The sequence below is a fragment of the Capricornis sumatraensis genome, chromosome 16, assembly GCF_032405125.1.
Source record: "Capricornis sumatraensis isolate serow.1 chromosome 16, serow.2, whole genome shotgun sequence".
Classification (NCBI taxonomy): domain Eukaryota; kingdom Metazoa; phylum Chordata; class Mammalia; order Artiodactyla; family Bovidae; genus Capricornis; species Capricornis sumatraensis.
Window position 1 is genome coordinate 62,740,747 of NC_091084.1, and position 16,608 is coordinate 62,757,354.

At 41.4% G+C, this 16,608-nt stretch overlaps 1 protein-coding gene across 1 annotated transcript in view; it reads left to right on the forward strand.

The window, feature by feature from the left end:
• Positions 1-1,359: 1,359 nt before the first annotated feature.
• DNAJC24 (DnaJ heat shock protein family (Hsp40) member C24) overlaps positions 1,360-16,608 on the forward strand; it is a 78,112-nt gene continuing 62,863 nt past the window's right edge. Inside the window, exons 1-2 of the mRNA XM_068988503.1 lie at positions 1,360-1,395; positions 2,188-2,331. Of these exons, the coding sequence (XP_068844604.1) occupies positions 2,221-2,331 (111 nt within the window). The 5' untranslated portion in view covers positions 1,360-1,395; positions 2,188-2,220. The remainder of the gene's footprint in view (positions 1,396-2,187; positions 2,332-16,608) is intronic.

The window sequence follows — 16,608 nt, forward strand, 5'->3', positions numbered from 1 at the left end:
TGCTTCTCTGCAACAAATCTAAGGTAAGCAGCAGAGAGATTTGACAGTAAAAGCAAAGAACAGAACGAATGACAGGGAGAGGAAAGTGCTCATTTGGAGTACCCAATAACTACCTCAAAGTGAGCATTTTATTTTGCCTTTTCTGTGAGCTTGAACGATGTCACAGTTGCCCTGAGAATAGGAAGACTTGCTAAGAGTGTGAAAGTGAAGTCGCTCAGTCGTGTCCGACTCTTTGCCACCCCATGGACTCTAGCCTACCAGGCTTCTCCGTCCATGGGATTTGCCAGGCAAGAATACTGGATGGGTTACCATTTCCTTTTCCAGGGGATCTTCCCGACCCAGGGATCGAACCCGGGTCTCCCGCATTGGAGGCAGGCGCTTTAACCTCTGAGCCACCAGGGAAGCCCATAAGAGTGTGAAAGGACTTTGAAAAGTTTTCATTTTTTCAAGTTAGTTTATAAAATCTAAAAGAAACAAGTTGAACATCTCTTCCAAAAAAATAATATTAAAACTGAAAAACTTTGGGCTTCCTTGGTAGCTCGCTGGTAAAGAATCTGCCAGCAATGCAGGAGACCCCAGTTTGATTCCAGGGTTGGGCAGATTAGGTGGACTAGGCTACCTACTAAAATATTCTTGGGCTTCCTTGGTGTCTCAGATGGTAAAGAATCCGCCTGCAATATGGGAGACCTGGGTTCAGTCCCTCGGTTGGGAAGATCCCCTTGAAAAGGACATGGCAACCCACTAAAGTAAAATCTAAAAGAAATAATTAAGTTGAACATCTCTTTCAAAAAAAAAAAATTAAAACAATAACTTTTTACTCAGCATAGGTTTCAGTTCTCTTAGTTTTGGAATGAGAACATTCCAAAGGAAGTCTAGGGAGAAGGGTGGAATCAGCTCTCGTCACCCTTCTCATCGACCTCCACCCGCTCTAATCCCAACTGTACCCCCACCGTAGCCCCCCACCCCTCATCCCCCGTCATAGTACTGCAGTCGTCAAGCGGGAAAGGACAGGGAGCTGCAGTGGGTAGGTTATGCGGGGGAAGTTTTGAGGAAGGCGGAGGAAGCTTGGAGGCGGGTGCTGGGGGTACTCGCTGAGGAAGAGGAGAGAAACGACCGTCTGGGAGCGAGGACAAGAGCGAGTTAGAACAAGGCGAAGGAAACCTTTTCCTACCGCGCCCGCACTTACTGTTGGTAAACTCCTGAGGCAGAGGCGAATGGGTTACCATAGCGACCGCGTCAGGAGGGCGGAGCGGCGCTTCCGATCGGTGCCTCCGCCATTGTGGCTCGGCTGGAAACTTGACCGCGTTAGGTCAGTGACTTCCGGCGGAAGCAGAAGCCGGTTCCGAGGTTTGGCAGACAGCAGGCGAGGAGTGGGCTCTAGTGGCTTTACTGTCGGTAAGTTTGCGATCGAGTGGATCCCGGAGAGGGTACGAAGTCTGTGGCTGGGGGACACAGGGCACTGTGAGTGCAGTGGATTTCCGAGTCCCAATTTTGAGGAAGCCCCGGATGTCTCGTTGAGTTTGCGGCTATGGGAAGAAGTTGCCGGGTTCTGGGTCTCCTGGCGGGTTCTCTTCGGTTCGGAAGGGCTGTCACGTCTTCCCTTGAAGAGTTTCAGGAGCTCTTTGCGAGATCTGAGCGCCTGTCCAATAACTGAAGGACTGTTGCTCTCCACCTGCCAGTGCTGACTGGCTGTTTGGCGTGTTATTCTTTGAAGATAACCCAAAGACAAGAAGTGAACTGGAGACATTAAGAGGGAATGCTCCCAAATTGATTTTAATTCCTCGTTTTGCTTTTAAAGAATATTTACTCATTTTATAAACACTTATTAAACTCTAATATGTTTAGTGAGTACCTACTGTGTGTTGCTTTTACCAAGAAACTAGCAGAAACACCTTTCTTAGAGGGCCATCCACCGCTCGGGTTTATTATCGAATTCTTTTTTTTTTCTTACGCTGTTGTATATTCGTTACTTTAATATACAAGCGTATATCATGAAACATCTAACAGATTTTTCCACACTTGTCTGTATACTTAAACGTGAAATTCTTGGGGCGTGTCAAATGAAAATATTTGCTTCTTCTTGCATTATTATGATGACTTAATATTACAGAACTTAGGGAAGCTGTACCTTATTATTTCCCAGCTATACGCAAACTGTAATGAATTGTCGTCAATATTTCTATTCAGCTGATCCGAAAAGGACCACTTCTTGTTCAAGGTATGATGGCATTTGAGCAGATACCAAAAAAAGATTGGTACAGCATTCTGGGAGCAGACCCATCTGCAAGTGTGTCAGACCTAAAACAAAAGTATCAAAAACTCATTTTAACGGTAAGTCTTTTGTTTTCGATTCTGTATTGCAGGGGGAAAATCAGGTTTTATGTGACCAGAAATACACATTTCTGTACAACGAATATATAATATCAAAGCAGGAATCAAAAGTATTAATTTGGTTAATTGAAAGTTTCAGTAATATTGTAAAAGAAGTTGATTTGAGATGGGATTGCATAGTGATTTGGACCATATCTGAGTCATGCTGGTTGGTTTAAAATCCTGATTCTACCACCAACCTGGGCAAGGTTTTTTGGGCAAGTTATTTTCCCCTATATGTTCCTTGTGTTGGTTAAAGTCATGTTCCATTCTTTGTGAGCACTGACTGTAGCTCGCCAGGCTCCTCTGTCCATGGAATTTTCCAGGCAAGAAATACTGGGGTGGGTTGCCATTTCCTTCTCCAGAGGATCTTCCCCACCCAGGGATCAAACCTGCGTCTCCTGCATTGGCAGACAGATTCTTTACCACTGAGTGACCTCAAGTTGCATTAAATGAAATAATCCATGTGAATTTCCTTGAAGTGTGTCATGTAGTAAGCGACATTAGCATCCAGTCAACACTAGCTGCTGCTGCTGCTAAGTCACTTTAGTCGTGTCCGACTCTGTGCGACCCCATAGACAGCAGCCCACTATGCTACCCGTCCCTGGGATTCTCCAGGCAAGAACACTGGAGTGGATTGCCATGTCCTTCTCCAATGCATGAAAGTAAAAAGTGAAAGCGAAGTTGCTCAGTTGTGTCCAACTTATAGCGACCCCATGGACTGCAGCCTTCCAGGCTCCTCCGTCCATGGGATTTTCCAGGCAAGAGTACTGGAGTGGGGTGCCATTGCCTTCTCCATCAACACTAGCTACATGTGGCTATTGTGCACCTGAAACTTCGCTAGTTGAAAATGAGGTGTTCTATAAGTATAAAACAGACATTGGGTTTTGAAGGCTTAGTACAGAAAAATAATATAAAATAATCTAAAATTTTTATGTTTATTAAATATTGAAGTGACAGTGTTTTGGATATATTGGCCGTTTTACATATTTTATACATATACAGTAAATACACTATCAGAATTGCCGGGCTTCCCTGGTGGCTCAGATGGTAAAGAATCGTCCTGCAAGGCAGGACACCTAGATTTGATCCCTGGGTTGGGAAGATCCCCTGGAGAAGGGAATGGCAGTCCACTCCAGTATTCTTGCCTGGAGAATTCCATGGACAGGTGAGCCTGGCAGGCTACAGTTCATGGGGTCGCATGTACCCTAAATGTATTATCAAAATTGACTTCATCCCTGTTCTTTGTAAACATTACATATATGGCTTGCATTTATAGTTTACATTATATCTTTATTGAATAATACTGATTTAGGCCAGTTAAAGACTTGTTTTTCACTGATTTCATTCCTTTGTGAAATGGGTTGCGGTTTTCATAAAGAGATAGTATCTTTCTAAACTACCATATTAATTTTTTCGGCTTATATTATGAGGTTGCTTAAGGAAATCAGTAACTGTTGTAATCTCCAGTTAACTCAGTTTACAGAAAGAGTAGAGGATCATTACTTTTATAACATGGGTTGTTCCTCAAGTTTTTATTAGATCTGTGAGATTTTGCCGTAACAGTGTGAGACAGTAGATGTTTCACTGTCAAGAATGTATTATTGTCCCTGCTCTAGGTAATAAGTTGAGCTAAATGATGTTAAGGTTTCTTTTGTCTCAGGACTTTTAAGATTTCTGTCAGTAAAATCAAGTAGACTTTTGGGAAAAATTTTTTAGTACTGTATCATTCTTGTGCCTCAGCTAACAGAGATATGAGGCTGGAGAAGTAAACTGGCTTTAGATCATGCACAGCCTTGTAAGCCATTTGGCATTTAATTTGACAAGAAGTTATTTGCACTTAGTACAGTAATATCTGTCAAACGTCAAACAAAGTGAATGAACCGTTTTGCGTCCCCTCTAGTAACGTATCCAGAATTCCAGTTGCTCTACATCTTCCCTGTCATTTGATGCTATTAGTCTCTTTAAATTAATCTCTTAGCAGTTTTTCAGTTTTGCCACCATTGACATTTTGGGCAGGATAATTGTTCTGTGGGATTATCCTGTACATTGTAGGATGGTGTGCAGCATTCTAGATGCCAGTAACAACTGAAAATGTCTCCTGGTTGTAAAAATTGCAAACCTCCCTATCTCATTGAGATCCACTGCACTGCACATTCTCCTGTGTTCATGGTGATATCTAACTGTGGTTTTGTATTTTTCTCATGGCTGATGGTGTTAAGCTCATTTTTAATGTGATTTTAGCCATTTGTATAATTTTTTTTGTGAAGTCTCTTTTGAAAAAATTACATATTTCCTTGATCTTGTATATATATAAGTGCATGTATTTTCTCCTAGTCTGTGGCTTGCCAGCTCATTTTCCTAATGGTATTTTTCGAGGAGAAGTTTTTTGTTTTGGTGAACTGTAATTTATCAGATTTTTGTTTTACAATTAGTGCTTTCTATGTCTTCTCTAGGAAGATCATGAAAATAATCTCCTATGTTTTCTTCTAGAAGATATGTAGTTTGCTTTTACCTTTGTATGCGTGCGTGCTCAGTTGTGTCCGACTCTCTGCGACCCCATGAACTAGAGCCCGCCAGGCTCCTCCGGCCGTGGAGTTTTCCAGGCAGGAATACTGGAGTGGGTTGCCATTTCCTATTCCAGGGGATCTTTCCTACCCAGAGATCAAACCCGCGTCTCTTGTATCTCCTATATTGGCAGACGGATTCTTTCCTACTGTGCTGCGTGGGAATTGTGTATCCTGTGATATAGGAAGTCATGTTTTTGGTTTTCCCTCAGTAAGGATATCCAGTGTTCATCATTTGTTGAAAAGATTTTCCTCTCTCCATTGGATTGTCTTTGCAAGATGGATCTATTTTTGGACTATATTCTGTTTAATATATTTGTTTATTACTAATACTTTTGTGTGGATTACTATAGGTTCACAATCAGTTTTAAAGTCACCTAAAGTTAAATAATCTTATTCTACTTTTAAATTTTATTTTGGTTAATTTAGATTGCTTGCATGTACCGTCTGAGCCACCACGGAAGGCTCAGTGTTTAAATTTAGTATGGTTATTCCAGCTCCAAAAATAATTGGGAAATAACTGCATTTTCTCTCTTTTCGGAAAAAGTTTGTATAAGATTGCTATTGTTAATTATTTAAATGTTTAATATAATTTACTAGGGAATTAAACTGGGCCTGAACTTTTCTTTGTGGGAAGTTTTACTGTTATGTGTTTATTTTTAGAGGCTATACGGCTGCTGAGAGTTTCTTTCTATTTTCTGTTTTGTCAACATAGGTGAATTATACTTTTTCAAGAATTTGTCCATTTCATTTAAGAAGTCTAACATACTTCAGGGCTTCCCTGGTGGCTCAGAGGGTCAAGAGTCTGCCTGCAATGCAGGAGACCCAGGTTTGATCCCTGGGTCAGGAAAATATCCTGGAGAAGGAAATGGCAACCCACTCCAAAATGTTCATACTGTTGGCTTATTAGTCCCTTATTGCTATAGATTAGGAGAAGGCGATGGCACCCTACTCCAGTACTCTTGCCTGGAAAATCCCATGGACGGAGGAGCCTGGTAGACTGCAGTCCATGGGTTTGCTAGAAGTTGGACACGACTGAGCGACTTCACTTTCACTTTTCACTTTCATGTGTTGGAGAATGAAATGGCAACCCACTCCAGTGTTCTTGCCTGGAGAATCGCAGGGATGGGGGAGCCTGGTGGGCTGCCGTCTATGGGGTTGCACAGAATCAGACATGACTGAAGCGAGTTAGCAGCAGCTATAGATTATGTAGTTATGTTTTCCCTTTGATTCTTTATATTGGTAATTTGTGTTTTCTATTTATTTTTTCCTAATGAGGCTCGCCAGAGTTTTTTCTATTTCTTTAATCTTGTTTGCCAAGAACAAACTTTTACTTTGTTGACATTTTTATACTGTTTGTTCATTTCTCTTCACTTGATTTCTGTTTTTAATTTTATAATATCCTTTCTTCTACTTATTTGCTTTTATTTTCCTGGTTCATTAATGTAGAACCATTCATTATTGAATGTACACCTGTCTTACTTAAATAGTAAGAAGTGACTATGTAAGTGACTATGTAAGTGACTACATAGTACATAGTACTTACATAGTCACTTAAAGCTACAAATTTCACTCTAAGCTAGGAAAACTGCTTTAACTACATTCTACAAATTTCGATATGTGTATACACAAATTATATAAAAGTTTCTCCTGTAATAGTATTCTTTCACCTGTGGGCTACTAGGAAGTACATTGTTTAATTTCTAAACACTGGAAAATATTCAGAACTTTCTATTGACTTCTAATTTAATTCTGTTGTGATTAGAAAATACATTTGGTATGATTTCATTCCTTTATATTAATTAAAACATGTTTATGGCCTAGAATATGATCTTAGTGAATATTCCCATGCCCTTAAAAAATATGTATTTGGCTTTTATTGAATATAGTGTTCTATAAATGTTTGATAGATCAAGTTGATAGTATTCAAATACTTTATATCCTTATTGATTTTTTAGGGGACGATTTTTATCAGTTTCTGAGAGAAGGACATAATGTCTTCAGCTGTGATTGTGGATTTCTGTTTTCCTCTATAGTTTTGTGAATTTTGTTTTATTTATTTGGGGTCATTTTTATTGGGTGCATATATGTATGTGTGTGTGCATTAAAATTATGTCTTTATGAATTTGAACCTTTGATCACTGTGAATTTCCCCTCTGTATTTCTGACAGTATTCTTCCCGAAGTGTACTTTGATATTTCTGTAGCCACACACCTTTCTTATCCTTCAGTTCAGTTCAGTTCAGTCACTCAGTCAATGTCCAACTCTGCAACACCATGGACTGCAGCATGCCAGGCTTCTGTGTCCATCACCCACTCCCGGAGCTTACCCAAACGCATGTCCATTGAGTCAGTGATGCTATCCAACCATCTCATCCTCTGCCGTCCCCTTCTCCTCCCACCTTCAATCTTCCCCAGCATCAGGGTCTTTTCCAATGAGTGAGTACTTTGCATCAGGTAGCCAAAATATTGGAGTTTCAGCTTCAACATCAGTCCTTCCAATGAATAGTCAGGATTGATTACCTTTAGGATGGACTGGCTGGATTTCTTTGCAGTCCAAAAGACTCTCAAGAGTCTTCTCCAACACCACAGTTCAAAAGCATTAATTCTTCGGTGCTCAACTTTCTTTATACTCCGGTTCTCACATCTATACATGACTAATGGAAAAACCATAGCCTTGACTAGACGGACCTTTGTTGTCAAAGTAATGTCTCTGCTTTTTAATATGCTGTCTAGGTTGGTCATCACTTTTCTTCCAAGGAACAAGCGTCTTTTAATTTCATGGCTGCAGTCACCATCTGCAGTGATTTTGGAGCCCCAACAGATAAAGTCGCTCACTGTTTCCATTGTTTCCCCATCTATTTGCCATGAAGTGATGAGACTGGATGCCATGATCTTTGTTTCCTGAATGTTGAGTTTTAAGCCAATTTTTTCACTCTCCTCTTTCTCTTTCATCAAGAGGCTCTTCAGTTTTTCTTCATTTTCTGCCATAAGGGTTGTGTCATCTACATATCTGAGGTTATTGATATTTCTCCCGGGAATCTTGTTTCCAGCTTGTGCTTCATACAGCCCAGCATTTCTCATAATATACTCTGTATATAAGTTAAATAAGCAGGATGACAATATGCAGCCTTGACATACTCCTTTCCCAATTTGGAACCAGTCTGTTGTTCCATGTCCAATTCTAACTGTTGCTTGTTGACCTGCCTACAGATTTCTCAAGAGGCAGGTCAGGTGGTCTGGTAGTCCCATCTCTTTAAGAATTTTCCACAGTTTTGTGTGATACACACAGTCAAAGGCTTTGGCGTAGTCAATAAAGCAGAAGTAGATGTTTTTCTGGAACTCTCTTGCTTTTTTGATGATTCAGCAGATGTTGGCAATATGATCTCTGGTTCCTCTGCCTTTCCTAAATCCAGCTTGAACATCTTGAAGTTCATGGTTCACGTAGTATTGAAGCCTGGCTTGGAGAATTTTGAGCATTTTTTCGCTAGTATATGAGATGAATGCAATTGTGTGGTAGTTTGAACATTCTTTGGCATTGCCCTTCTTTGGGATTGGAGTGAAAACTGACCTTTTCCAGTCCTGTGGCCACAGCTGAGTTTTCCAAATTTTCTGACATATTGAGTGCAGCACTTTCATAGCATTATCTTTTAGGATTTGAAATAGCTCAGTTGGAATTCCATCACCTCCACCAGCTTTGTTTGTAGTGATGCTTTCTAAGGCCCACATGACTTTGCATTCCAGGACATCTGGCTCTAGGTGAGTGATTCCTGCTGCTGCTGCTGCTAAGCTGCTTCAGTCGTGTCCGACTCTGTGTGACCCCATAGATGGTAGCCCACCAGGTTCCCCCGTCCCTGGGAATCTCCAGGCAAGAATACTGGAGTGGGTTGCCCTTGCCTTCTCCAGTGCATGAAAGTGAAAAGTGAAAGTGAAGTCTCTTAGTCATGTCTGACTCTTAGCGACCCCATGGAGTGCAGCCCACCAGGCTCCCCCGTCCCTGGGATTCTCCAGGCAAGAATACTAGAGTGCGGGTACCATTGCCTTCTCCAGGTGAGTGATCACACCATCATGATTATCTGGGTCATGAAGATCTTTTTTGTATAGTTCTTCTGTGTATTCTTGCCACCTTTTCTTAATATCTTCTGCTTCTGTTAGGTTCATACCATTTCTGTCCTTTATTATGCCCATCTTTGCATGAAATGGTCCCTTGGTGTCTCTAATTTTCTTGAAGAGATCTCTAGTTTTTCCCATTTCATTGTTTTTCTCTATTTCTTTGCACTGATCACTGAGGAAGGCTTTCTTATCTCTCCTTGTTATTCTTTGGAACTCTGCATTCAGATGGGTATATCTTTACTTTTCTCCTTTGCTTTTCACTTCTCTTCGTTTCACAGCTATTTGTAAGGCCTTCTCAGACAGCCATTTTGCTTTTTTGCATTTCTTTTCCATGGGGATGGTCTTGATCCCTGTCTCCTGTACAATGTCATGAACCTCCGTCCATAGTTCATCAGGGACTCTGTCTGTCAGATCTAGACCCTTAAATCTATTTCTCACTTCCACTGTATAATCATAAGGAATTTGATTTAGGTCATACCTGAATGGTCTAGCGGTTTTCCCTATTTTCTTCAATTTAAGTCTGAATTTGGCAATAACGAGTTCATGATCTGAGCCACAGTCAGCTCCTGGTCTTGTTTTTGCTGACTGTATAGAGCTTCTCCATCTTTGGCTCCAAAGAATATAATCAATCTGATTTTGGTGTTGACCATCTGGTGATGTCCATGTGTAGAGTCTTCTCTTGTGTTGTTGGAAGAGAGTATTTGTTATGACCAGTGCGTTCTCTTGGCAAAACTCTATGAGCCTTTGCCCTGCTTTATTCCATACTCCAAGGCCAAATATGCTTGTTACTCCAGGTGTTTCTTGACTTCCTAGTTTTGCATTCCAGTCCCCTATAATGAAAAGCACATCCTTTTTGGCTGTTAGTTCTAAAAGGTCTTGTAGATCTTCATAGAACCATTCAACTTTAGCTTCTTCAGTGTTACTGATTGGGGCATAGGCTTGGATTACCATGAAACTGAATGGTTTACCTTGGAAACAAACAGAGGTCATTCTGTCATTTTTGAGATTGCATCCAAGTACTGCATTTCAGACTCTTTTGTTGACCATGATGGCTACTCCATTTCTTCTAAGGGATTCCTGCCCGGAGTAGTAGATATAATGGTTATCTGAGTTAAATTTACCCATTCCAGTCCATTTTAGTTCACTGATTCCTAGAATGTCAACGTTCACTCTTGCCATCTCCTGTTTGACCACTTCCAATTTTCCTTGATTCATGGACTTGACATTCCAGGTCCCTATGCAATATTGCTCTTTACAGCATCGAACCTTGCTTCTATCACCAGCCACATCCACAACTGGGTGTTGTTTTTGCTTTGACGCTATCCCTTCATTCTTTCTGGAGTTATTTCTCCACTGATCTCCAGTAGCATACTGGGCACCTACCGACCCCAGGAGTTCCCCTTTCAGTATCCTATCATTTTGCCTTTTCATACTGTTCATGGAGTTCTCAAGGCAAGAATACTAAAGTGGTTTGCCATTCCCTTCTCCAGTGGACCACATTCTGTTCAGACCTCTGCACCATGACCCTCCCATCTTGGGTGGCCCCATGGGCATAGCTTAGTTTCATTGAGTTAGACAAGGTTGTGGTCTGTGTGATCAGATTGGTTAGTTTTCTGTGATTATGGTTTCAGTGTGTCTGCCCTCTGATGCCCTCTCGCAATACCTACTGTCTTACTTGGGTTTCTCTTACCTTGGACATGGTGTATCTCTTCATGGCTGCTCCAGCAAAGCCCAGCCACTGTCATAATTGTAACCTCCTTGGAAAGGTCCCATGGTCTCACTGCTGCACTCAGTGCCCTCAACCCTACATCAGGCCAACGCCAACCCATGCCTCTGCCAGAGACTCCTGGACACTCACAGGCAAGTCTGGGTCAGTCTCTTGTGAGGTCACATTCTCCTGGGTACTGGTGTGCACGAGGTTTTGTTTTTACCCTCCAAGAGTCTGTTTCTCCAGTCCTATGTAAGTTCTGGTGGCTGTATGGAGGGGTTAATGGCTACCTCCTCCAAGAGGGCTATGCCATACCCAGGTCCGCTGCACCCAGAGCCCCTGCCTCTGCGGCAGGGCACTGCTGACCCGTACCTCCACAGGAGACACTCAAACACAGTTCTGGATCAGCCCTTGTGGGGTCTCTGGGTCCTGGTGTACACAAGGTTTGTTTGAGCCCTCCGAGCATCTCTGGCAAGTATGGGGTTTGATTCTAAATGTGACTTTGCCCCTCCTGCTGTCTTACTGGGGCTTCTCCTTTGCCCTTGGATGTGGGGTATCTTTTTTTGGTGGGATCTAACAGGTGTGAAAGGAACAGGCCTATTTGGGAAGCAGCTCTAGGTGCTCCCTGTGTTGGGGGAAGGAGGTGGATCTCATCACCCATTTCAGAGCCAGAAGTCCCGCCAGGTGGCCCAGGGACTTTTCTAGTACAACCCCAAAGGTGGAGGCTGCAGGGATCCGGGACCTGCTGGGCGCGGGAGCCAGAGAGGCTTGGAGTCCTCACCTGTCTGTGGCCGCCTCTCCACAGGCCTCAGTTTCCTTGTCTGGGTAATGGGCTGATTACCAGCTTCCCCCTCCCCAATTGAGAAAAAGTCGCTAGGGTGTTCTGGCTCAGCACCGCTACAGAAACCACTGGAGAAAACAGTCTGTTTCAGTTTCAGTTGGAAGAAGGAAAAAAAAAAAGCAGTAAACTTTGCCCAGAAGTGCTTGTCAGGGTTAGTGAGTAGCTGGCTAAGCGAAGGAGCACAGGAAGGACGAATTGGCCAGGGCCCAGGTGGGGGTGAAGGTAACTCGGCACGTGTGAAGATGCCCAGGCCGTATCATAACCCACCGCTGCCTCAGGAGACAGAGTCGCCGCTGGTTGAAGTAATGTAATGGCTTCCGGGACCATCCTCTGCGCTTTCCCTTTGGTTGCTTTCAAAATTTTTTCTATATCTTGTGATTTTAGTGGTTTCTTTGGCATTTCCCTAAAACGTGAATACTTTGTGTTTATCCTGTGTAGGGTTAACTGAGCTTCTTGGATTTTTGGTTGATATCTTTCTTTAGTTTGTTTCGGAATGTTTTCAGCCATTATGTCTTCACTTTTTTTTTTTTATTCCCTGCTTCACTCTTTCTTCTCTGTTTGGGATTTTGATTGCATATAAGATTGTACTGCAGGTACTGGTTGCTCTATTCTTTTTTCCAGTAGTTTTTTTTCCCCAATTTTTATTTCAGTTTGCATAATTTCTGTGAACCTGTCTTCAAGTTCACTGGTTTTATTTTCCCTTCTGCTTTGTCCATCTCCTAATAAATTCATTACAAAAATTATTTCTCTTTATTATCTAGTTTTTGTATCTAGCATTTATCTTGGCTCTTTTTTTTATATAGCTTTCATCTTTTCCTTTCTAGTGTTGTGTACCACTTCCAGTAGTTCCTCTAAATAGAGTCTTTTTAAAGTCCCTGTCTGATAATTCTAACATTTGGGTCTAACATCTGTCTCTGAGTCTGGTTCTGAAATTGCACAACTCAGATGGGACTTGAACCCATGGATTAGGCCTTAAATCCACTGTCTTTTAATTGAAATTGCACACCAGGTCTCAGGACTTAATGAAGCTCAGGTTCTTTATGTCTCAGTACAGAAGGAATTCAGTGATAGGCAAAGTGATAGGTAAGAGGTAGATTTATTGAGAGAGATACACACTCCATAGACAGAGTGTGGTCCATCTCAGCTGGCAAGAGGCCCTGGGAGATACACATTCCATAAGACAGAATGAGGTCCATCTCAAAAGATGAGAGCAACCCAGAAATTTGGTATGGTGAGTTTTTATGGGCTGAGTAATTCCATAGTCTAGTAAGTGGGAGGATTCGTCCAACTATTTTGAGTAAGGGCTGGTATTCAGGAATTGGGCCACCACCTACTTTTTTGGCTTTTTATGCTTGGCCTTGGAACTGTCATGGCACAGGTGGATATGTCATATAGCTTGCTAATGTATTATAATAAATGTGTAATGAGGCTCAGGGTCTATTGGATCAGATCTTTTCCATCTGGGGCCTAATTGGTTCTAAACAATTTTTGTGGTATCCTCAAGAGCTATGTCCTTCTTTCAAAGGTTATGCCCTGCCCCCTTCCCTTCTATTTCAGTTCTGTATCCTTTCTTCACGATGGAGCAAATTTTGTTGCTTCTTTGCATGTCTTATAATTTTTTTGAATGCCAAAATTGTTTGTAAATGAAAAGTAGAGATTGAACTAAGGAATGTATTCTCAGGGATGGGCATGTGCCTTCTTTGTAAGGTGCCATGTGTAGCGGTCTGAGTCACTAGCCTATAACTGAGCTGAGTTTTTTTGCTTGCTATTGCTTTCGTGTTTCATTTCACCTTGGGCTTCAGGTGGTTTGAGCAGGATCAGAACTGCCCCTGTAGCAGAACTTGGGATCTGAATCCCACTAGGATTTGTCTTAGCTCTCCTGCCCTGTCCTTGAACTTCGTATTAGGAATGGTCTGTCTCAGTCTTCCTTTTCCTTTCCTAAGTTGTGGATGACTGCTGCCTGGTACTCACTGTGAAATCTAGATTCCTTCCAGGCATTCTCTACTGCTTCAGTCCTGCCTTCTGACTTTAGTAAGCCACTTGTGCTTGTGCCTTGCGAGTGACTCTTGGCAAAGGCCTGTAGGGGTGGAGTTAGTGAATGGCTGCAGACTCTGCTATATCTGTTATACCTGGGGTACCAAGGATTATTGTGCCAGTCTGTGTCTGGTCTTTAAAATTAAAGTTCATTTTCTTCTTATCTGTGTCGGTATTGATTTCCTGCTTCTGCTGCCAAAGGTCAAAACAGTGATGGCTTTCTTTTCCTCTCTTCTAGGGTCTTTTCATTTGGATTTTGGTTCGTTGGGTTTCTTTGAGTCATCAGCTCTCTATTTTAATTAAATTAATTAATTAATTAATTTATTGACTGTGCTAGGTCTTTGTTGCTGCTTGGGCTTTTCTCTAGTTGCAGCGAGTGGGGGCTACTCTCTACTTGGCGTGCACGTGCCTCTCATTGCAGTATCTTCTCTTGTTGCTGAGCACAGGCCCTAGGGCGCGGGCTTCAGTAATTATGGCACATGCAAGGGCTTTGTTGCTCTGCATCTTGTGGGCCCTCCCAGACCAGGGATCAAACCTGTGTCTCCTGCACTGGCAGGCGGATTCTTTACCACTCAACTTCCTGTTTAAAGAAATGGTTGAATTTCTAGAATCTGGCTTATTCTCCTGCATTATGCCTTTCTGCATTATAATATGCCATTATTTCTTCCATCTTTGAAAATACCCTTTCTCCGAACGCATTTCTGCCACCTCTTGCCCCAACTCTTTTGTTCTTTGCAGCAAAAAATGTTTCAAAACTTTGCCTCTGCTTCCTTTCTCCAATTTCTCCCTTCCTATTCTCTCTCTTAAACCTGCTACAGTGAGGCCTTGTTCCTGCCACTGCTCTCTTTCCCTAGTCCACTGTGCCCCTTCTCGTGCCTCACCCAATGAACTCTTACTCATTGGCTCAGACGGTAAAGACTCTGCCTGCAATGCAGGAGACCTGGGTTTGATTCCTGGGTCGGGAAGATCCCTTGGAGAAGAGAGTGTCCACCCACTCCAGTATTCTTGCCTGGAGAATTCCATGGACAGAGGAACCTGGCGGGCTATAATCCATGGGTTGTAAAGTCAGACATGATTGCATGACTAATACTTTCTCCCCCCTTCCCCCCTTTTTTTTCATGTACTGTTTTATACTAATTTATACTTCATACTTTATAAATGCTTTTAAATCTTATCTGGTGTTATCCTCTCAGCAGTCCCATAAGGTAGGTAATACTATCTTTATATTTGCAGCTGAGCAAACCAATTCTTATTTATAGTCAAGTGATTTGCCTGAAACACACAATGAATAAGGTGTAAAATCTAGGCTTGATCACATATCCTCTGCCCCTCAAGACGCTCCCTTTGTATCAGACTTCTCATAATTGCCATCCAAAAGGGTTTACAGTTGTTCAGAGGCATAATTTTCAGTTTTCTGGATTTCAATGGAAGGCTTATTCATGTACAGTTAATGAAGTAGTCCAGAGGTCAGACATAATTACTATTCTCTGTTTTAATTTTGAAAGGATCTAGATTATATATGGTGTATGGAGATAAAACTTATTTTTCTTATTCTCTTTGTCTAAGTTTAGAATTTCCAATAGAGTTGAGAAGGAGAAAATTATAAGGGAAAACCATACTACTTACCATGCTTATCAGTTTTTTTTCAAAAACACTTTTAAAGTTCATAATCTTGCTTTCTAATTTGAATTACCATGTATTTTCTTAAGTCTGTTTTTCAGCAATGTCACCGAACAGTTGGAGAATAAAATTACATTTGACCAATACTATTCTGTATCTAATTTTGTAAAAAGGCACATTTATTACATGCACTTTTCCAAGTTCAGAAGACTTGGAATTTAACACCTCCTACATAATTAGTTGTTGGGATAAAATATTGCTAAATCGCAGGCTGCTAAGTTTACAATACATGTTGATTTAGTAAATACTGTTTCCTTATTTTAGTTTTTGTAAACGTAGTACTTACTCAAGGTTCTGATTCTGACAAATTCTTATTAACTAGTTGCAATCTTTTAGAATGCATTAAAGAGACATATAAAGCACAGAATTAGCTTGAAAGACATTTATTTCATATACCATTAAGTCTGTGGCATAATAAATTACTATGTAAAAATAAAGGTAATTGAATCAACATTTCCCAGCAGCGGTTTTTTTTTTTTGGTGGTGGGGACGGAGCTGTGCTAGGTCTTCATTGTGGTACACAGACTTAGTTGCTTGGTGTCATGTGGGATCTTAGTTCCCTGACCAGGGATTGAACCCACATCCCCTGCATTGGAAGGCAGATTCTTAACCATTAAACCACCAGGGAAGTCCTCCAGCAGTGTTTTATTAATAGGGACTTTGTGTGTGCCCAGTAGCTCAGTTGTGTCCGACTCTTTGTGACCCCATGCACTGTATGGAATTTTCCAGGGAAGAATACTGGAGTGGGTTACCATTTCCTTCTGCAGGGGATCTTACCAACCCAGGGCTCGAACTCACTTCTCTTGTGTCTCCTGCATTGACAGGTGGATTCTTAACCATTGGCTACCTGGGAAGCCAGTAGGGACTTAAGTATTAATAAAAGTAAATTGCTCTTCTTTTTTCCTTATGAATCAATTTTTAAACTATTTTTCTAGTTTTTTTTTTAATATAAGTTAAATGATAATTCATTGCTTTATAATGGTCTAGGGTCAAGAATGATTAGTTATGTTATCCCGTGTGTTTTACAGTTATGCATGTGAAAATTGCTGTTTACTGAGGAAAAAGCTTCCCCCCAAAAGCTTTGTCACAGTGAAAATTGGGGGCCTTTTCCTGTTGATGCTGATAATATTACAGGATGCCTTTCAACTGCAAAAGAATTATTGTGTTGGAAAATTATATGCTGCTGTTGCAATATGTTCCATAATCTTAAAGAAAATCCATGTAATTTGAGGCAAAAGTGTGCAGGTTGCTGTTGTTCTTAAGGTTGGAAGAGTATAAAATGCCTTTGACAGTTAC